The following is a 22,851-nucleotide window of genomic DNA, read 5'->3' on the forward strand; positions in this document are numbered from 1 at the left end:
AATGGTTAGAATTCAATTGAATTGACGTTACTTACATCCTTCATATACATGAGGAGTAAAAATCTTTATGTTAAGTCTCCATCTAAACGTGCAAGTGCAAACATAGTAATTTGTAATAAATAGTCTGTACAACAGGACAGTCAATATAACATAGAAATACAGTTGTATCAGCGTGAATTAATCAGTCTGATGGTCTGGTGGAAGAAGCTGTCCATGAGCCTGTTTCCTGGCTTTTATGCTGTGGTACCATTTCCCGGATGGTAGCAGCTGGAACAGTTTATGATTGGGGTGACTCGGGTCCCCAGTGATCCTCCGGGCCCTTTTTAAACACCTGTCCTTGTAAGTGTCCTGAATAGTGGGAAGTTCACAACTACAGATGCGCTGGGCCACTCTGCAGAGCCCTGTGATTGAGGGGGGTACAGTTCCCATACCAGGCAGTGATGCAGCCAGTACGGATGCCCCTGTAGAAAGAGACCATAGATACAGGAGCAGAAGTCGGCCATTCGGCCCATTGAGTCTGCTGCACCATTCCAGTCATCCCTACTCCCCTGCCTTCACCCCATACACTTTGATGCCCTGGCTAATCAAGAATCTATCTATCTCTGCCTTAAATATACCCAATGATTTGGCCTTGTGGCAACAAGTTCCACAGACTTACCACCCTCTGACTAAAGTAATTTCTGCGCATCTCCATTCTGAATGGACGTCCTTCAATCCTGAAGTCGTGTCCTCTTGTCCTAGAATCCCCTACCATGGGAAATAACTTTGCCATATCTAATCTGTTCAGGCCTTTTCAATGAGATCCCTCCTCATTCTCCTGAACTCCAGGGAATACAACCCAAGAGCTGCCAGACGTTCCTCATACAGTAACCCTTTCATTCCTGGAATCATTTTCATGAATCTTCTATGAACCGTCTCCATTGTCAATAAATCCTTTCTAAAGTAAGGAGCCTAAACCTGTGCACAATTCTCCAAGTGTGGTCTCACAAGTGCCTTATAGAGCCTCAACATCACATCCCTGCTCTTATATTCTATACCTCTAGAAATGAATGCCAACATTGCATTCGCCTTCTTCACAACTGACTCAACCTGGAAGTTAACCTTTAGGCTATCTTGCACAAGGATTCCAATTCCCTTTGCATCTCTGCATTTTGAATTCTCTCCCCATCTAAATAATAGTCTGCTCATTTATTTCTACTGCATCTCCTTTGTCTACCCTGCTTGTAATTTCCTCAAAGAATTGCAGTAGGTTAGTCAGGCAGGATTTTCCTCCCAGAAAACCGTGCTGGCTTTGGCCTATCTTGTCATGTGCCTCCAGGTACTCTGTAATCTCATCCTTAACGATCGATTCCAACAACTTCCCAACCACTGATGTCAGGCTAACAGGTCTATAGTTTCCTTTCTGCTGCCTCCCACCCTTCTTAAATAGCGGAGTAACATTTGCAATTCTCCAGTCATCCAGTACAATGCCAGAATCCATCAATTCCTGAAAGATCATTGTTAATGCCTCCGCAATCTCTCCAGCTCCTTCCTTCAGAATCCGAGGGTGCATTCCATCAGGTCCAGTAGATTTATCCACCCTCAGACCATTAAGCTTCCTGAGTACCTTCTCAGTCGTAATTTTCACTCCACAAACCTCACTTCCCTGACACTCTTGAATGTCCGGTATACGGCAGATGTCTTCCACTGTTCCTCTGCCATCTCTGTATCTCTCATTAAAATATCTCCAGTGTAATTTTGTATTGGTCCTGTATCTACCCTCGACTCTCTTTTTCCCTTTATATACTTAAAAAAGCTTTTAGTATTTTCTTTGATATTAAGAGGACAGAAGATTATCTGTATTTATCTGTCACATGTACATAGAAACATAGATAACCTACAGCACAATACAGGCCTTTCGGCCCACAAAGTTGTGCTGAACATATCCCTACCTTAGAAATTACTAGGCATACCCATAGCCCTCTATTTTACTAAGCTCCATGTACCTATCCAAAAGTCTCTTAAAAGACCCTATCGTATCCGCCTCCACCACCATTGCCGGCAGCCCATTCCACGCACTCACCACTCTCTGAGTAAAAAACTTACCCCTGACATCTCCTCTGTACCTACTTCCTAGCACTTTAAACTTGTGTCCTCTTGTGGCAACCATTTCAGCCCTGGGAAAATGCCTCTGATTATCCACAAAATTAATGCTTCTCATCATCTTATACACCTCTATCAGGTTACCTCTCATCCTCCATCACTCCAAGGAGAAAAGGCCAAGTTCACTCGACCTATTCTCATAAGGCATGCTCCCCAATCCAGGCAACATCCTTGTAAATCTCCTCTGCACCCTTTCTATGGCTTCCACATCCTTCCTGTAGTGAGGCGACCAGAACTGAGCACGGTACTCCAAGTGGGGTCTGACCAGGGTCCTATATTTTTTAGGCATCCATTAGTCTCGTGAAACCATGGATTTGCGCCTTGGAAGTTTTCCAGGGTGCAGGCCTGGGCAGGGTTGTATGGGAGACTGGCATTTGCCCAAGCTGCAGGCCTTCCCCTCTCCACGCCACCGATGTTGTCCAAGGGAAGGGCACGAGGACCCAAGCAGCTTGGCACCAGTGTCGTCACAGAGCAATGTGTGGTTAAGTGCCTTGCTCAAGGACACAACACGCTGCCTCAGCTGAGGCTCGAACCAGTGACCTTCAGATCACTAGACCGATGCCTTATCCGGTAGGCCATGCACCAACACAGGGTCCTATATAGTTGCAACATTACCTCTCAGCTCGTAAATTCAATTCCACGATTGATGAAGGCCAATACACTGTGTGCCTTCTGAGCCTCAGGGTCAACCTGTGCAGCAGCTTTGAGCATCCTATGGACTCAGACCCCAAGATCCCCCTGATCCTCCACACTGCCAAAAGTCTTACCATTAATACTATATTCTGCCATCATATTTGACCTACCAAAATGAAGCAATTCACACTTACCTGGGTTGAACTCCATCTGTCACTTCTCAGCCCAGTTTTGCATCCTATCAATGTCCCACTGTAACCTCTGACAGCCCTCCACACTATCCACAACACTCCCAACCTTTGTGTCAACAGCAAACTTACTAATCCATCGCACCACTTCCTTGTCCAGGTCATTTATAAAAATCGCAAAGAGTAGGGGTCCTAGAACAGATCCCTGAGGCTCTCCACTGGTCACCAACCTCCATGCAGAATATGACCCACCTACAACCACTCTTTGCCTTCTGTGGGCAAGCCAGTTCTGGATCCACAAAGCAATGTCCCCTTGGATCCCATGCCTCCTTACTTTCTCAATAAGCCTTGCATGGGGTACCTTATCAAATGCCTTGTTGAAATTTATATACACTACATCTCCTGCTCTTCCTTCATCAATGTGTTTAGGCACATCCTCAAAAAATTCAATCAGGTAAGACAGGACCCACCCTTGACAAAGCCGTACTGACTCTTCCTAATCGTATTTTGTCTCTCCAAATGTTCATCAATCCTGCCTGTCAGGATCTTCTCCATCAACTTACCAACCACTGAAGTAAGACTCACTGGTCTATAATTTCCTGGGCTATCTCTACTCCCTTTCTTGAATAAGGGAACAACATCCGCAACCCTCCAAACCTCCAGAACCTCTCCTGTCCCCATTGATGATGCAGAGATCATTGCCAGAGGTTCAGCAATCTCCGCCCTCACCTCCCACAGTAGCCTGGGGTACATCTCATCTGGTCCTGGTAACTTATCCAACTTGATGCTTTCCAAAAGCTCCAGCACATGATCTTTCTTAATATCTACATGCTCAAGCTTTTCAGTCTGCTGCAAGTCATCACTACAATCACCAAGATGCTTTTCCATAGTGAATACTGAAGTAAAGTATTCATTAAGTACCTGTATATATTTCCTCTGGTTCCATACACAATCTCCCACCGTCACACTTGATAGCTCCTATTCTTTCACGTCTTATCCTCTTGCTCTTCACATACTTGTAGAATCCCTTGGTGTTTTCCTTAATCCTGCCCACCAAGGCCTTCTCATGGCCCCTTCTGGCTCTCCTAATTTCATTCTTAAGCTCCTTCCTAGTAGACTTATAATCTTCTAGATCTCTCACATTACCTAGCTCTCTGAACCTTTGGTAAGCTTTTCTTCTTGACTAGAATTATTACAGCCTTTGTACACCAAGATTCCTGTACCCTACCATAACTTCCCTGTCTCATTGGAACATACCTATGCAGAACTCCACACAAATATCCCCTGAACATTTGCCACATTTTTCTGTACTTTTCCCTGAGACTATCTGTTTCCAATTTAAACTTCCATTTTCCTGCCTGATAGCCTCATAATTCCCCTTACTCCAATTAAACACTTTTCTAACTTGTCTGTTCCTATCTCTCTCCAATGCTATGACAAAGGAGAGAGAATTGTGATCACTATCTCCAAAATGCTCTCCCACTGAGAGACCTGACACCTGACCAGGTTCATTTCCCAATACCAAATCATGTACAGCCTCTCCTCTTGTAGGCTTATCTACAAATCTTCCTCAACACACCTAACAAACTCCACCCCATCTAACCCCCCTGCTCTAGGGAGATGCCAATTGATATTTGGGAAATTAAAATCTCTCATCACGACAACTCTTAATATTACACCTTTCCAGGATCTGTTTCCCTATCTGCTCCTCTATGTCTTGTTACTATAAAAAACACTCAGTAAAGTTATTGAGATTTACAAAGATGTTGCCTGGATTAGGGAGCATGCATTATGAGAATAGGTTGAGTGAACTCGGCCTTTTCTCCTTGGAGCAAAGGAGGATGAGAGGTGACCTGATAGAGGTGTATAAGATGATGAGAGGCATTGATCGTGTGGATAGTCAGAGGCTTTTCCCCAGGGCTGAAATGGTTGCCACAAGAGGACACAGGTTTAAGGTGCTGGGAAGTAGGTACAGAGGAGATGTCAGGGGTAAGTTCTTTACTCAGAGAGTGGTAAGTGCGTGGAATGGGCTGCTGGCGACAGTGGTGGAGGTGGATACAATAGGGTCTTTTAAGAGACTTTTGGATAGGTACATGGAGCTTAGAAAATAGAGGGCTATGGGGAAGTCTAGTAATTTCTAAGGTAGGGACATGTTTGGCACAACTTTGTGGGCCGAAGGGCCTATATTGTGCTGTAGGTTTTCTATGTTGCTATTTTTCTGAGTTTCATGTTCCTAACCTCCACCCACAGAGACTCCGTAGACAATCCCTCCATGGCGTCCACCTTTTCTGCAGCCGTGACACTAACTCTGATCAACAGTACCACACCCCCACCTCTTTTGCCTCCCTCCCTGTCCTTTCTGAAACATCTAAAACCTGGCACTTGAAGTAACCATTCCTGTCCCTGAACCATCCAAGTCTCTGTAATGGCCACCACATCATATCTCCAAGTACTGATCCACGCTCTAAGTTCCTCCGCTTTGTTCACAACACCCCTTGCGTTAAAATAGACACATCTCAAGCCTTCAGTCTGAGTGCATCCCTTCTCTATCACCTGCCTATCCTCCCTCTCGCACTGTCTACAAGCTTTCTCTATTTGTGAGCCAGCCGTCTCTTCCTCTGTCTCTTCAGTTCAGTTCCCACCCCCAACAATTCTAGTTTAAACTCTCCCGAGTAGCCTTAGCAAACCTCCCCGCCAGGATATTGGTCCTCCTGGGATTCAAGTGTAACCCGTCCTTTTTGTACAGGTCACACCTGCCCCAAAAGAGGTCCCAATGATCCAGAAATCTGAATCCCTGCCCCTACTCCAATCCCTCAGCCATGCATTTGTCCTCCACCTCATCCTATTCCTATTCTCACTATCGTCGAAACGTACAGTGAAATGCATCGTTTGCCTCAACGACCAACACAAAACAAGGATGTGCTGGGGCAGCCCACAAGTGCTGGCATGCTTCTGAGGGTAACACAGCTTACCCGTAACTCACCACCCCTCACCCGTATGTCCGTGGAATGTGGGAGGAAACCAGGGCAACCAGAGCAAACTCACACTCTCAGTGGGTAACAGCTTCTTCCCTCAGGCTGTGAGACTAATGAATGCCCTGCCACCACCGAGGTCTCGTCATGAGGAAAGCGAGCTGGTTACTGTTCACCTGTGCTGCAGGCTGCATGATTTTAGTTTGTGGTAATATTTTGTTTTATCTGTTGTGTGTGATTCGTTTTGTGAGTGCATTGTGGTCCGAGGAACGTTGTTTAGTTTGGTTGTATATACGTACAGTCAGATGACCAAAAACATGAACTTGAATTTGCCTGCTTTGAAGATGCGGAAAATCTAACGTTCCTCTCCCATCTCGCAGGTCTCCTCGCGCTAATCGCCACAGCATGGTACGGGAACAACATTGTGCAGGAATTCTACGACCCCAGAGCCCCAGTCAACAGCCGGTAAGCTTTGCATGGAATAGGAACAAAGCCTTCAATCTTCTGCCACGCAATTGGGCAATGTTCTCACAGCAACGGTTTTGATTCAGTTTAAATGGATTTGAAAGGGGTGTTTCTGAATCTGATGCAGCACAAAAAAACAATGGAGGAAAACACAATAAATATAAATATATTAGATAGCTTGATTAGAAACATAGAAAACCTACAGCACAATATGGGCCCTTCAGCCCACAAAGTTGTGCTGAATATGTCCTTACCTTAGATAATAATTAGGCTTACCTATAGCCCTCTATTTTGCTAAGCTCCATGTACCTATCCAAAAGTCTCCTAAAAGACCCTATCGTAACCGCTTCCACAACTGTTGCAGGCAGCCCATTCCACGCACTCACCACTCTCTGTGTAAAAAAAGTTACCCCTGATGTCTCCTCTGTACCTACTTCCAAGCACCTTAAAACTATGCCCCCTCGTGCTAGCCACTTCAGCCCCGGGAAAAAGCCTCTGACTATCCACACGATCAATGCCTCTCATCATCTTGTCACCTCTATCAGATCACCTCTCATCCTCCATCGCTGCAAGACCAAGTTCACTCAACCTATTCTCATAAGGCATGCTCCCCAAACCAGGCAACATCCTTGTAAATCTCCTCTGCACCCTTTCTGTGGTTTCCGCATCCTTCCTGTAGTGAGGCGACCAGAACTGAGCACGGTACTTCAAGTGGGGTCTGACCAGGGTCCTATATAGCTGCAACATTACCTCTCGGCTCTTAAATTCAATCCCACGGTTGATGAAGGCAAATGCACCATGTGTCTTCTTAACCACAGAGTCAACCTGCGCAGCAGCTTTGAGTGTCCTATGGACTTGGATCCCAAGATCCCCCTGATCCTCCACAGTGCCAAGAGTCTTACCATTAATACTATATTCTGCCATCATATTGGACCTACCAAAATGAGCCACCTCATATTTATCTTGGTTGAACTCCATTGGCCACGTCTCAGCCCAGTTTTGCATCCTATCGATGTCCCACTGTAACCTCTGACAGCTCTCCACAGTATCCACAACACCCCCAACCTTTGATGTCATCAGCAAATTTACTAACTCATCCCTCGACTTCCTCATCAAGGTAATTTATAAAAATCACAAAGAGTAGGGGTCCCAGAACAGATCCCTGAGGCACACCTCTGTTCACCGACCTCCATGCAGAATATGACCCATCGATAACCACTCCTTGCGTTCTGTGGGCAAGCCGGTTCTGGATCCACAAAGCAACGTCCCCTTGGATCCCATGCCTCCTTACTTTCTCAATAAGCCTTGCATAGGTACCTTATCAAAAGCCTTGCTGAAATCCATATACACTACGTCTACAGCTCTACCTTCATCAATGTCTTTAGTCACGTCCTCAAAAATTTCAATCAGGCTAGTAAGGCATGACCTGCCCTTGACAAAGCCATACTGACTCTTCCTAATCATATTATGCCTCTCCAAATGTTCATCAATCCTGCCTGTCAGGATCTTCTCCATCAATTTACCAACCACTGAAGTAAGACTCACTGGTCTATAATTTCCTGGGCTATCTCTTACTCCCTTTCTTGAATAAGGGAACAACATCTGCAACCTCCAATTCTCCAGAACCTCTCCTGTCCTCATTGATGATGCAAAGATCATTGCCAGAGGCTCAGCAATCTCCTCCCTCACTTCCCACAGTAGCCTGGGGTACATCCTGTCTGGTCCCGGTGACTTATCCATCTTGATGCTTTCCAAAAGCTCCAGCACATCCTCTTCATTAATATCTACATGCTCAAGCTTTTCAGTCCACTGCAAGTCATCACTACAATCACCAAGATCCTTTTCCATAGTGAATACTGAAGCAAAGTACCTCTGCTACCTCTTCCGGTTCCATACACTTTTCCACTGTCACACTTGATTGGTCCTGTTCTCTCATGTCTTATCCTCTTGCTCTTCACATACTTGTAGAATGCCTTGGAGTTTTCCTTAATCCTGCCCACCAAGGCCTTCTCCTGGCCCCTTCTGGCTCTCCTAATTTCCTTCTTATACTCCTTCCTGATAGTCTTATAATCTTCTAGATCTCTATATTTACCTACCGGGTAGTTTTTTGAACCTTTTGTAAGCTTTTCTTTTCTTCATGACTAGATTTACAACAGCCTTTGTACACCACAGTTCCTGTACCCTACCATCCTTTCCCTGTCTCATTGGAATGTACCTATGCAGAACTCCACGCAAATATCCCCTGAACATTTGTCACATTTCTTCCGTACATTTCCCTGAGAACATCTGTTTCCAATTTATGTTTCCAAGTTCCTGCCTGAGGTCCTCATATTTCCCCTTACTCCAATTAAATGTTTCCCTAACTTTTCTGTTCTTATTTCTCTCCAATGCTACGGTAAAGGAGATAGAATTATGATCACTATCTTCAAAATGCTCTCCCACTGAGAGATTTGACACCTGACCAGGTTCATTATGATTATATGTCCATAAAGTGACACTAGGCACAGGATTGTCTGTACATAAGGTGACTCTGACAGGAAATGATAAAGTAGTGGTGGTTGGGGGTGTGGAGGGGTGGGTTAGTGGGTGGAGGTGTTGATCAGGTTACTGCTTGGGGAAAGTAACTGTTCTTGTGTCTGGTGGTGCTGGTGTGGATGCTACATGGTCCCCCCCGATGGGTGGGTGGGATCCTTCATGGTGCTACTGGCCCTTTTCTGGCACTTTTCCGTATATATGTCCTTGATGGTGGGTAGGCTGGTGCCGGTGATGTGTTGGGCATTTTTCACCACGCATTGTGGAGCATCCTGTCCTTCACAGGGCAGTTTCCTACACAGATCCTTTCACATGTGAGGCAGTATAAATGGAAACAGGGTTTCAGAGAGAGTGCAGTGCAGGCAGGGGAATCCCCCTCCCTCAGGGATCTGAGTAGGTTCGAGGGGACGTTGATAAGGGAGTGAGCAGGTAATGGCACTGAGTCCAAATGGGATCTGTACTGGCCTTGTGGATAGGACTCTTGTTGCCTCTAAACCAACAGAATGTCGTGGAGCCAGTGCCCGGCCCTCGTTTTCCACCAGTCAATAATATTGTGAGGCCTCCGTTGGTCAGCGTCGACCGTGGGTGTGATGTCCCAGCTCTCTACGTGATACACAAACCAGGACAGTGTAATATGGAGAGCAGGCTCGCCCCCTCCACACAGCTGATGAATCAAAATGAGCGGCAGAGACCAATTCAGTTTGGCACCAGTGGCATCTTAGGAGTCGTCAAGTCAGCATGGAACGCAACGTCGGACTCTATTAGGGACTCCAGCTCTGATTTCTTCCCTTGGGATTTACCCCCAATGCCTGTCCCATGACTGGGTAAAGCCGAATGACAGTGGAGGTTTCATATCAGAGTTTTTGTCCTAGATGAGCCACCATCCATGGCTGAGCAGCCCCAAATGCCCAAAGCAACCAGCTGTAAGGTTCTGTAGCCCATCTCTTTCCCTTCTCCTGCCAGTAGAAACTGCTCTGTCAGGGCTCAGTAGCTAAGCCACACGTAAAGGCCAGGAGCCCGACTTGCTCATCAGAGGCTATTTGAAACACATGCCATTGGGAGCATTTAATAGGTAGTGGGAGCTTCTCCCCAATACCACCCTTGGCTAAAACCATAAGACATAGGAGCAGAATTAGGCCATTCAGCCCATCGAGTCTGCTCCACCATTCCATCATGGCTGATTTATTATCCCTCTCAACCCCATTCTCCTGCCTTCTCCCCGTAACTTTTCATACCCTGACTAATCAAGAACCAATCAATTTTCACTTTAAATATACCCAGAGTTTTGGCCTCCTCAGTTACCTGTGGCAACAGATTCCACTCACTACCCTCTGGCCACAAAATTTCCTCCTCACCTCCATTCTAAATGGATGTCCCTCTCTTCTGAGGCTGTGCCCTCTGGTCCTAGACTCCACCACTTCCAGGAGCATCCTCTCCATATCTGCTCTATCGAGGCCTTTCCACTTTTGAAAGTTTTCAATAAGGCCAGTCCTCATTCTTCTGAATTCCAGTGAGTACAGTCCCAGAGCCATTAAATGCTCTTCATATGATAAGCCATTTATTCTTTATACCAAAGTACATGACCATACACTTCCCAACACTCTATTCCATCTGCCACTTCTTTGCCCGTTCTCCTAATCTGTCTAAGTCCTTCTGTAGCCTCTATTTCCTCAAAACTACCTGCCCCTCCACCTATCTTTGTATTATCTGCTGTTACGAAAACCCCGTAACCAGGTAACTTACCAGCAAAGATAGATGGATCAGCTGAGTCGGATGCTACTATTTTCAAACGTTTTATTCAACAAGGGCACAAACGTATGGTTAATACAAAACATTCAGATCATACACGTCGTCAAAACTCAATCTAAAACACCGGTGTAACCATAATCAATCAGAAATAAGCTCTACAGTTGTCTAGGGGTTAATACTGAGTCCAACGGAAATATAAAGAGTCACTCAGAAGTTTGCCGGCTTTTCCTTTTGGGAACCGCTGGGATCTTCACGTTGTAGAGAGAGAGAGAGAGAGAGAGAGAGAGAGAGACGACTTAGAAAAGATACACACTTGCCCGTCGTCTTGGCAGAGCAAATCCTTGGAACCAGGGGAGCAGACTTCCCCGTTGTTATTTAAAAGCAGTCTTTCGTTGGTTTTAGCCACAGATTCAAATTCGGAATCTAACGCACGTGGCTTCCTTCAAAATGGCGTCCCGCTCCCACGGGAATCGATCTCGTGTCTCCTGGGTGCGTCTACTGGATGCGTCTGAGGGTCCTCCCCTCAGACCCGCCTTTATACTTCTTCACGGGATCGTAGGTGTCAATCAAGTTGCAGGTAATGCGATCTCTCTCTCAACCAGTCCACTTTGCCCGAGGGCTTTTCACGTGGTCTCCATGAGACAATAGTCAAAGTCACCTTTATTCTGCTTCTTGGGAGAACGTGGTCTTCCGCACGTCTCTCTCTCTTGGGTCAGTTGACCCCCCTTAACTAGAGTTCTTGCGATTTTCACAAAGGAGGGGGCCAACGGCATAACACCTCCCCCCATAATGGGTTTTTAACCAGTGGTTAAAAACAGGTTGACACTGGATTTCTTTTTGAATCTACATACTACACAAGCTTTTCTCTTCACAGAGTACTACTGTTATACATTCAAGTCAGTATCTAAACAGGTAACAAGTACAGTGCCCCTTTCTTTAATACCTTAACCTCATGTGCCATACTAACGCCTGGTAGCATCAAACTTCAGCTCAATAACCACCTTATTTATTTGCTTTCTTCAGCAACATAACTAAGGAGGTGTGATCTTAGCTTACATACATCTACAAAGGTTCATGCAAAAGACAAATTTTTATGTTACTTTCAAACTTAACAGTCAAGCTTCCATGGGTGTTGTCTTTATTATTCACATACTTTGTCAAAACCCCTTAAAACTGGCTTCTGCTATTTTAAAAATCGCGCCCCCATTAACCCTCGCCTCTTTTCCGGTTAATTCCCTCGTGGCGATCTTGGGCACCCTGGCGAAATAGGCTTTCGCCCGCTCCTTTCATAGGAGTTATTTTATCAGCGTGTTCCAAACTTAGACCACCCAATTCCTTAATTTTAGGCAATTTGTCGTTTTTCTCTTCAGGACCCGTCATGCTATTAGTTTCCAATTTAAGATCCGCAAGCGATCCCGCTTTGTTCAGACAGCATTTCAAATTCTGCCTTTTCACACCACACTCTGGAATAACAATAGCGTGTGGGGCCCCTTTACCTTCCAACTCAACCTGTAATGGATTCACAGGCTTTGTGGTACCAAGCCATTGTCTCTGTAGCCTGGTTGTTGCTTTTGATATCAGTCCAGCCTTTAAATTTTCTTCATTCAATTTGGGAACTACACATTCCCCTTTCCCTTGAGTTCCGTGACTAGGTTCAGCACCATGTGCATCCCCATCTTGGACACACTCAAACGGGACATTGGCCTCTTCCAGGCTTTCAACACCCGTACCTTTTTCAAATTCTAACGTCCCCCCCTCCTTCCAGTTACTCTCCAGGCAGCCCCCTGTTGGGGAAGGCGCAACCCTGCGAGCTGAAACAACCTCCTCGGCCATGTCAGCTGACTTCTACACAGCAAGGATACCCTCCTCCTCTAAGACTGCCCTCATTTCACTCTCGGGACCATCGAGAACATCTTTAGAACTCTCAACTTCTCCAAACAATTCTGCCAAACCAGACAGATCAACCACGTCCAACTCTGGACGTTTTAACAGCTTTATCCGTTTCTCATCTTTATTTCCTACCTCTAGGACCTTTCTCTTCACTAAGGGGGGAGCTATCTCCTCGCCCTTACCCCCTTTTACTTTACTACCTTCCATTTTACCACCCTCTGAACCCTCGTGGTGTAGGGTCGGTAAAAACGTCTGGGCCAATTTCAAACTGCGCGCTGTCCCAGCCGCCGCTCTCGACAGGCTGCGAGTGACCGCGCATGCGCGATAGCTCGGGGACTCCATGGGCAGGGCCTCAACTATCAGGGCGGTTCCCATCTTCCCACCCGCGAGGTCATTACCCAACAGGAGGTCCACGCCCTCCCCCGGTAACTCCGGCAGGACTCCTAGCTCCACAGGTCCCGACACCAACTCACAATCGAGAAAGACCCTATGCAAAGGCACGACCGCGGTCTGGTTCCCGATTCCTCTCAGGGCAACCTCCCCCGTCCGAGGGCCGAATTTTAACACATTACGGCTAATTAACGATAGTTCTGCCCCCGTGTCTCTCCAAATTCGTACGGGGATGGGGGGGTCCCCTTTCCTCAAAGACACGGTTCCTTCGGAACTAAATGTCTCCCGCCCCTCCGGTACTCCATCTACCTGGGGCCCTCTTGTCCATTTCCTGATTACCACTGCACGCCCGATAGGGGTCGCTGCTCTCTCCCTCTCTGGCTCCTTTCTCGGAGCAAAGCAGTTTGATGCGATATGACCCACCTTTCCACAATTAAAACAGTTTAAACCAGGAGATCTCCAGGTTTCCTGTCTGTTATCCTCACTGTTTGTGCTAGCTCCCGGCGGAGTTTCTCCCTTAGCCGGCGGACTTTCCCTACCATTCCGACGGTCTCTCGGGTAACTTTTTGGCGAGGAAAACTTTGTCTTGTGGGTTAGGGCATATTCATCTGCGACCCTAGCCATCTCTGAGATGGACTGATTCGTCCTCTCATTTAAATACATTCGGATCTCTTCCGGAACGCAACCTTTAAATTCCTCAATCAAAACTAACTCCCTGAGACGCCCATAATTCTCGGCCACCTTTTCAGCTGTGCACCAACGGTCCAAGAGCACACCCTTCTCATGGGCTAGCTCGGTATACGTTTGATTCCATCCTCTTTTTAAATTTCGGAACCTTTGTCTATACGCCTCAGGTACCAACTCGTAACCTCGGAGAATGGCCTCCTTTACTTGAGCATAATTTCCGTCCCTTTCTGGGGGCAGCGCGGCATATACCCGCTGTGCCTTCCCTCGTAACACACTTTGTAACAACGCCACCCACTGCTCTCTGGGCCACTTTTGATTCCTTGCCACCTTCTCAAAAATCAAGAAATAACTATCAACATCCGTCTCCTCGAACGGGGGGACCAACCTCAACGCCCGACTAATATCAAACCCCTCCTGTCTCTCTTCCCCTTGAGTTCTTCGCTCTTGCTTTCGCCTGTCCAGCTCCAATTCATGGCTCCTTTGTTTCTCTTCTGCTTCTACTTCTAGCTGCTTTAGCTGGAGCTCGCGATCCCGTTTTATCTCTAATTCCTTTAGTTTGAACACATGCTCTCTTTCCACAGCCCTTTCCTTCGCGGCTCTCTCTGCTTCTTTTTCCCTCTCAGCTCTCTTGGCTTCTTTTTCCCTCTCAGCTGCTTCTACTTCTAGCTGCTTTACTTTAAACTCATGTTCCAGCCTTGCTTTCTCCAACTCTGCCTGATCTGTCCCACTCGCTAATCTCCTTTCGGGAATATTTTCCAAATCCTCAGCTGCAAACACCTTCTTCCCAACGTAATGCTGTTGTATGACCCTTCGCACTTCCTGCTTTTTCATTGCTGGCTTCACCGCTGTGAGGTCTAATGCCTGCGCCAAGTTTACCAAGTCTGATTTTGTAGCCTTCCCTAGCGCCTCTACCGTCGGGTTTCTCCTAAATTCCTCCACATCCATCTTTGCTGGTTTCCCGTCTGGCTACCTGCGTAACCAGATTTAAGTTTGGACTTACAGCCCGATTCACTGACCCTCCCGTTTGGTTTCAAATCCAGGACGAGAACCCCACTTGTTACGAAAACCCCGTAACCAGGTAACTTACCAGCAAAGATAGATGGATCAGCTGAGTCGGATGCTACTATTTTCAAACGTTTTATTCAACAAGGGCACAAACGTATGGTTAATACAAAACATTCAGATCATACACGTCGTCAAAACTCAATCTAAAACACCGGTGTAACCATAATCAATCAGAAATAAGCTCTACAGTTGTCTAGGGGTTAATACTGAGTCCAACGGAAATATAAAGAGTCACTCAGAAGTTTGCCGGCTTTTCCTTTTGGGAACCGCTGGGATCTTCACGTTGTAGAGAGAGAGAGAGAGAGACAACTTAGAAAAGATACACACTTGCCCGTCGTCTTGGCAGAGCAAATCCTTGGAACTAGGGGAGCAGACTTCCCCGTTGTTATTTAAAAGCAGTCTTTCGTTGGTTTTAGCCACAGATTCAAATTCGGAATCTAACGCACGTGGCTTCCTTCAAAATGGCGTCCCGCTCCCACGGGAATCGATCTCGTGTCTCCTGGGTGCGTCTACTGGGTGCGTCTGAGGGTCCTCCCCTCAGACCCGCCTTTATACTTCTTCACGGGATCGCAGGTGTCAATCAAGTTGCAGGTAATGCGATCTCTCTCTCAACCAGCCCACTTTGCCCGAGGGCTTTTCACATGGTCTCCATGAGACAATAGTCAAAGTCACCTTTATTCTGCTTCTTGGGAGAACGTGGTCTTCCGCACGTCTCTCTCTCTTGGGTCAGTTGACCCCCCTTAACTAGAGTTCTTGCGATTTTCACAAAGGAGGGGGCCAACGGCATAACACTGCAAACCACAAAACCATCAGTTTCATCATCCACAACAACCTTAATGAACCAGTAAATAATTACAGAGCTAGAAATGGAATTGAGTTCACTTATTGCCCATGGAAGCTCTCTGTGGGAGAGCATTTCAGAGATGATGACCCAGATGTCATCACTGATTAACACTGCCACTCCCTCAGCTTGTTTTACCTCCCTCCCTGTCCCCTTTGAAACATCGAAATCCCCAGATCATCCTGCTAATAGCAGCATAATCCCTGCTCCCCCAATTACATACTTTCCTATACCATCTGCTCCAGGATTCTCAGCAGTGTGGAGGAACGGACCTTGGGGTCCATGTCCACGGATTCCAAAAGTTGATGGAGTGGTTAAGAAGGCATATGGTGTGTTGGCCTTCATTAGTCTAAGAGTTAAGTTCAAGAGCTGCAAGGTAATGTTGTAGCTCTATAAAACTGGTTTGACCACAGTTGGAATGTTGTATTCAGTTCTGGTCACCTGATTATAGGTAGCATATGGGAGTTTTGCCAGGATGCTGTCTGGATTAGAGAGGGTGCAGAGGAGATTCACCAGGATGCTGCCTGGATTAGAGAGGGTGCAGAGGAGATTCACCAGGACGCTGTCTGGATTAGAGAGGGTGCAGAGGAGATTCACCAGGATGCTGCCTGGATTAGGGAGGGTGCAGAGGAGATTGACCAGGATGCTGCCTGGATTAGAGAGGGTGCAGAGGAGATTCACCAGGATGCTGCCTGGATTAGAGAGGGTGCAGAGGAGATTTACCAGGATGCTGCCTGGATTAGAGAGGGTGCAGAGGAGATTCACCAGGATGCTGCCTGGATTACAGACGGTGCAGAGGAGATTTACCAGGATGCTGTCTGGATTAGAGAGGGTGCAGAGGAGATTCACCAGGATGCTGTCTGGATTAGAGAGGGTGCAGAGGAGATTCACCAGGATGCTGCCTGGATTAGAGAGGGTGCAGAGGAGATTCACCAGGATGCTGTCTGGATTAGAGAGGGTGCAGAGGAGATTCACCAGGATGCTGCCTGGATTAGAGAGGGTGCAGAGGAGATTTACCAGGATGCTGTCTCGATTAGAGAGGGTGCAGAGGAGATTTACCAGGATGCTGTCTGGATTAGAGAGGGTGCAGAGGAGATTCACCAGGATGCTGTCTGGATTAGAGAGGGTGCAGAGGAGATTCACCAGGATGCTGCCTGGATTAGAGAGGGTGCAGAGGAGATTCACCAGGATGCTGTCTGGATTACAGACGGTGCAGAGGAGATTTACCGGGATGCTGTCTGGATTAGAGAGGGTGCAGAGGAGATTCACCAGGATGCTGTCTGGATTAGTGAGGGTGCAGAGGAGATTCACCAGGATGCTGTCTGGATTAGAGAGGGTGCAGAGGAGATTCACCAGGATGCTGCCTGGAGTAGAGAGGGTGCAGAGGAGATTTACCAGGATGCTGTCTCGATTAGAGAGGGTGCAGAGGAGATTTACCAGGATGCTGTCTGGATTAGAGAGGGTGCAGAGGAGATTCACCAGGATGCTGTCTGGATTAGAGAGGGTGCAGAGGAGATTCACCAGGATGCTGCCTGGATTAGAGAGGGTGCAGAGGAGATTCACCAGGATGCTGTCTGGATTACAGACGGTGCAGAGGAGATTTACCGGGATGCTGTCTGGATTAGAGAGGGTGCAGAGGAGATTCACCGGGATGCTGTCTGGATTAGAGAGGGTGCAGAGGAGATTCACCGGGATGCTGTCTGGATTAGAGAGGGTGCAGAGGAGATTCACCAGGATGCTGTCTGGATTAGAGAGGGTGCAGAGGAGATTCACCAGGGTGCTGTCTGGGTTAGAGAGGGTGCAGAGGAGATTCACCAGGATGCTGTCTGGATTAGAGAGGGTGCAGAGGAGATTCACCGGGATGCTGTCTGGATTAGAGAGGGTGCAGAGGAGATTCACCGGGATGCTGTCTGGATTAGAGAGGGTGCAGAGGAGATTCACCAGGATGCTGTCTGGATTAGAGAGGGTGCAGAGGAGGTTCACCAGGATGCTGCCTGGATTAGAGAGGGTGCAGAGGAGATTCACCAGGATGCTGCCTGGATTAGAGAGGGTGCAGAGGAGGTTCACCAGGATGCTGCCTGGATTAGAGAGGGTGCAGAGGAGGTTCACCAGGATGCTGCCTGGATTAGAGAGGGTGCAGAGGAGATTCACCAGGATGCTGTCTGGATTAGAGAGGGTGCAGAGGAGATTCACCTGGATGCTGTCTGGATTAGAGAGGGTGCAGAGGAGATTCACCAGGATGCTGTCTGGATTAGAGAGGGTGCAGAGGAGATTCACCAGGATGCTGTCTGAATTAGAGAGGGTGCAAAGGAGTTTTGCCAGGATGCTGTCTGGATTAGAGAGCTTGTATTATGATGATAAGTGGAGCAATCTAGAACTTTTCTCTTTGAAGCGAAGGAAGATGAGAGGTGACTTGATAGATGATTGCAAGATGATAAGAGGCTAAGATCGAGCGGATAGTCAGAAACCTTTTTCCGGGGTGAAAATTGCTAATATGAGGGGCAGAATATTTAGGTGATTGGAGGGAAGAATGGGTGGGGGGATGTCAGATGTAGCTTTAGAGAGCAGTTGGTGTGTGGAACACACTGCCAGGTGGTGGCAGAGGCAGATACATTAGGCACATGGATGATAGAAAAATGGAGGGTTTTGTAGAACGGAAGGGCTAGATTGCTCTTCGAGTAGATTAAGAGGTTGGCACAACATTGTGGGCTGAAGGACCTGGACTGTTCTACGTTCTATAAGCTGAGCAATGGAAGCAGGACTCAGCCATTCAGTTCAGAGCAATGAAGATTGATCCAGTGCTTCTGGTTTACTTGCTTCTCCCGTCCACTCTCTGATGTCCACAACCGGTGACCAACGTTGCAGGTGTTGTAGAAGAGATTCACCAGACCATTTTACCATTGTGTCTTTATTGCCAGAATGTGAAACTGTCCAGAATTGATCGCAGTTCTGTGCCAAACGTAAAACACAGGACGATACCAGAACAGACAACACAACGACCAATAATTAACAAGACGACAGTGCAAATGGCCACGAGCAATCTGCAGTTAGCAGAACGGTCACATGTTCAAACGTCAATACTCAAATTGAAATAAATGTAAACATAAGAACAGACTCCATAATTATCACGGAACAAGGAGAGCAGAGAAGGCCATTGAACGGATGTTGCTCAGGGACAGTCAGGGTATCACACCTGAGTGAGTTTGTTGAGAGCTACAGGAATGAAGCTTCAGAGATGACGTGTAGACCTGGTGGGGATGGACTTGTAGCGTCTCCCTGATGGCAACTTGGTGAATAGGTGACCGACAGGGTGGGTGGAGTGGGCAGTAACTTTTTCAATGTTCTTGGACATGGGCTATATTTCAAGTCTGGCTGTATTCATGAATGCTTGAATGAAAATTAAACTTGAACTCGTTCTGTCTTCCCTTGCAGGTTTGAGTTCGGCCAGGCCCTCTTCATTGGCTGGGGAGCGGCTGCTCTCTCCATTTTGGGGGGAGCTTTCCTCGCCTGTTCCTGTACCAAAGGCAGGTCCTCGGGACGTCCGTACCCGCGATCAACTCCCTCTGCCCCAAAGAACTACGTGTAAGCTTGGCCCACGTTCCCCTTTGGACTGGGCACACCCTGTGTGTCTCTGAGCTTTGCCAAGTCTTACCCCTGATGATGGTCCCCACAGGGACAGGTGGGGACTGAAGGGGCATTATCTCTGTTGGAGGGTATTAGTGTGGTGGTCTTTGCAGCTTGCTGGAATCCATTTCTAATCTCAGAGCATTAACAGTGATGTATCCACAGCAAATGTCTGGGCCCCACCTGTGTCCATTTTAACCCACAATGTCTGACCATCACACACTGTCCTGTCATTTCAAGTAATCTTGAATAATTCCCATTTCATTATTTAGAATGTAGATATTAAGGCTTTCCTGCAGCGTATAGTATCTGGAGCAGTTTTCTTTCGAGGGGAGATTGGATGTATCAAAGCCTGCATCTGAGGTCACTGGTGGAGGGGGATCTTTTTAATGTCGCACTCAGGGACCCCAGGAGACTTTGGCCCAGACTCTGATTCACCCTCATATCATTTACATTGCCTTTTGTGTCGACCTCAACGAAAGTCCAATGAGAGGGTGGAGCAGAGGTGTCCATTCCATAGTTGTCTTGTTGATGATCAGTTATGGTTCTTCAAAACTCCGGCTGCCAGAGATGGTAGCATGTGTCCAGTTCACTCCTCTCCATAGATGCTGCCTGACCTGAGTCCACCCAGCATTCTGCGTGGGTTGTTCTGGATTTCCAGCGTCCACACACACCTTGTCCACTCGTCCTTCCCCACTGATCTCCCTCCTGGCACTTGTCCTGGTTACACCTGCCCTTACACCCCTCCCTTACGATCATTCAAAGCCCCAAACCATCCTTCCAGGTGAGGCAAGTCTGTCAAGGGTTGTCTACTGTTTCCGACATGGTCCCCCTACGTTGGTGAGACCCGGTGCAGAATGGAGGATGGATTTGTCTAGCAATTTTCTCTGTCTGCCACAAAAGGTGGGATTTCCCGGTGGCCACCCATTTCAATTCTACTTCCCCTTCCCATTCCGACATGTCGGTCCCTGGCCTCCTCCACTGCATGCTAACACAAACCAGCAGGAGGGACCTTCACACAGGTTGGCACACGGATCTGACCTGAGTTCAGTTTGTCAGAACCCCAGGAAGGGTGCGGGGGAGTGCGGTCCTGACCTACAAACAAACTCTGAGGCAGCCTGCTGTTAAACGCTGGACACTCGGACAGGGTCCGAGGCCTTGCACTGCTGTATGGAACGGGTCTCCTGTGGTTAGTTAGCACGTTGTGGAGAAATGCAAAGGCTACAGCGCTGCAACCCAGAATCATTGCAACTCTTCATCGCATTTCTTCATCCAGGATGGAGAACAGGCCCCAGTCCATGCTGAACTAATAAACTGCCCAGTCCCATTGAGCTGCACCCAGACCAGCGCCCCTCCATGCCCCTCCCATCATGTACCGATCCAAACTTCTCATGTGCTGAAATTGAACCCACACCCACCACTTCCACTGGCAGCTCGTTCCACACCCTCTGAGTCAGGAAGTTCACCCTCATGTTCCACTTAAACATTTCACCTTTCACCCTTAACCCACGACTCCCAATTCTAGTTTTACCCAACCTCAGTGGAAGAAGCCTACTTGCATTTACCCTATCGATACACCTCATAATTTTATATTCCTTTGTCAAATATCCCCTCATTCACCTACACTCCAGGGAATAAACTCCTATCATATTGAACCTTTCTCAATAGTTTAGGACCTCAAGTCTCAGCAACACCCTTGAAAATTTTCTCTGAACACATAATAACCGAGATTCTGCCAATGCTGGAATTCAGAGTAACACACACGGCATGCTGGAGGAATTCTGCAGGTCAGGCAGCATCTGTGGTGGGGAATAAACAGTTAATGTTTCAGTCCGAGACCCTTCAATCAATTGAAGGATCAAGAAGTAGGATTCTTATCCATATATTGTCAACGATGTTTGGAGCTCAACTTTCTTCTTAAATTCAGCAAATGACGAGAAATGGATTTTCTGACCAGTTGCAACATAATCTCTCAGGCTGAGGTATCAGAGCCAATGCTTGCCTGCTCCTACCGAGCACTGGGGTCTCCTGGGTTCACTGCAGTTCCTATTTTTACTGACACTGGGGTCTGTTCATCTGCTCTGACTGAATACTGGGGTCTCCTGGTGTGGAGATAATTATAAATTCTTCTAACCTTCTTCAGGATATGAGTGTTTTGCACAGAGCTGTTTATAAATCCTGTATCTGCTGATACTCAAGGGCATTGTTTACGTTTAAGTTTTTGTGCTTTGCTTGTTTAATGGACTTTTCAATAAATGATTACTTTTAGAACAATAGAAAAGACCTGTCATTTAGTTTACAGAAGAACAATAATTTCCTCCTTCAGGAGAGTATGTGTGAAAGGGTGATTTTCAGAATCTCAATCAGAATCACTGCACTACAATGTGAAATTAGTCACTCTGTGGCAGCAGTACAATGCAATACATATTAAAAATACTATAAATTACACCCAGAAATAGTGGAAAAAGAGAACAAAATACTGAGGGTGTGCTCATGGGTTCATCGCCCATTCAGAAATCTGATGGTAGAGGAGAGGAAGCTGTTCCTGAATCATTCAGTGTGCGTCTTCAGGCTCCTGTAGTTTGACAGTAGCAACGAGAAGAGGGCATGTCCTGGGTATGGGGGTGCATTATGATGAGAGCTGCCTTCCTGGGGCATCGCTGGGATGGCGTGATGGAGCTGGCTGAGTTTACGACGTCCTGTGGCTTCAGGCTGAACTTGTCCCTCACTCACAGTAACTGTGCCCAGGGTTAAACAGGTACTGTACTCACCCCCATTCAATGGGACCCTCCCAAGCCCCGAACAGAAACAGACTCCGGTGAAAACACAGTGCGTCAGGAAGTCTCCATTGGCTGAGCTGCTGTCAGCATTTCAAGGTAGTTTAATGTCATTTCCAGTGCGCAAGTGTAAAGGAGAAAAGATTTTTCCCTCTCCCCTCCCCACTCAATTTCCTCCTCCCCTCACCACTCATTTTCCCCTCTCCCCTCCCCACTCCATTCCATCTCCCCTCCCCACTCCATTCCCCCTCTCCTTCCCACACCAACACCCCTACACTCCCCACTCCATCTTCTCCCTCCCCACTCCATCACTCCTCCTCCACACTCACCCCTCACCCCATTTGATACCCCCCTCCACACTCCATCCCCCTCATCCCCATTCAATTCCCCTTCCTGTCCCCTCCACTCACATTCTATCCCCACTCTTTCACCCTTGCCTCCCTAACCCCCTCCCCTCCCCACTCTATTCTCACCATTGTCCATCCCCACTCCATCTTCTCCCCTCCCCTCATCATCTTCTCCTACCCTCCCCACTCAGTCCCCCTCCCTGGATAGAGTGGATGTGGAGAGGATGTTTCCTAGAGTGGGCGAGTCTAGGACCAGAGGGCACAGCCTCATAAAAGAGGGATATCCATTTAGAACAGATGAGGAGGAATTTCTTTAGCCAGAGGGTGATGAACCTGTGGAATTCACTGCCACAAACCGTGCATTGGAGGCCGCGTCATTGGCTCTATTTAAAGCGGAAATCGACAGGTTCTTGATTAGTCAGGGTGTCAGAGGTTCCAGGGAGAAGATAGGAGAATGGGGTTGAGAGGGGTAATAAATCAGCAGAGCTCCTCCATCTTACCGCCATCATGTGCCTGGGCTGGGTAATAAAGAGCTCACGATGAGAATCG

The 22,851-nt window shown here is 47.4% G+C and overlaps 1 protein-coding gene across 1 annotated transcript in view; it reads left to right on the forward strand.

The window, feature by feature from the left end:
- The window catches only part of LOC140725799 (claudin-1-like), a 61,794-nt gene extending 40,335 nt beyond the window's left edge, over nt 1-21,459 (forward strand). The window contains exons 3-4 of the mRNA XM_073041730.1: nt 6,316-6,400; nt 18,987-21,459. Coding sequence (XP_072897831.1) covers nt 6,316-6,400; nt 18,987-19,140 — 239 coding nt within the window. The 3' untranslated portion in view covers nt 19,141-21,459. The remainder of the gene's footprint in view (nt 1-6,315; nt 6,401-18,986) is intronic.
- Nucleotides 21,460-22,851: the final 1,392 nt, after the last annotated feature.

The sequence above is a fragment of the Hemitrygon akajei genome, chromosome 3 (assembly GCF_048418815.1).
Source record: "Hemitrygon akajei chromosome 3, sHemAka1.3, whole genome shotgun sequence".
Lineage (NCBI taxonomy): Eukaryota > Metazoa > Chordata > Chondrichthyes > Myliobatiformes > Dasyatidae > Hemitrygon > Hemitrygon akajei.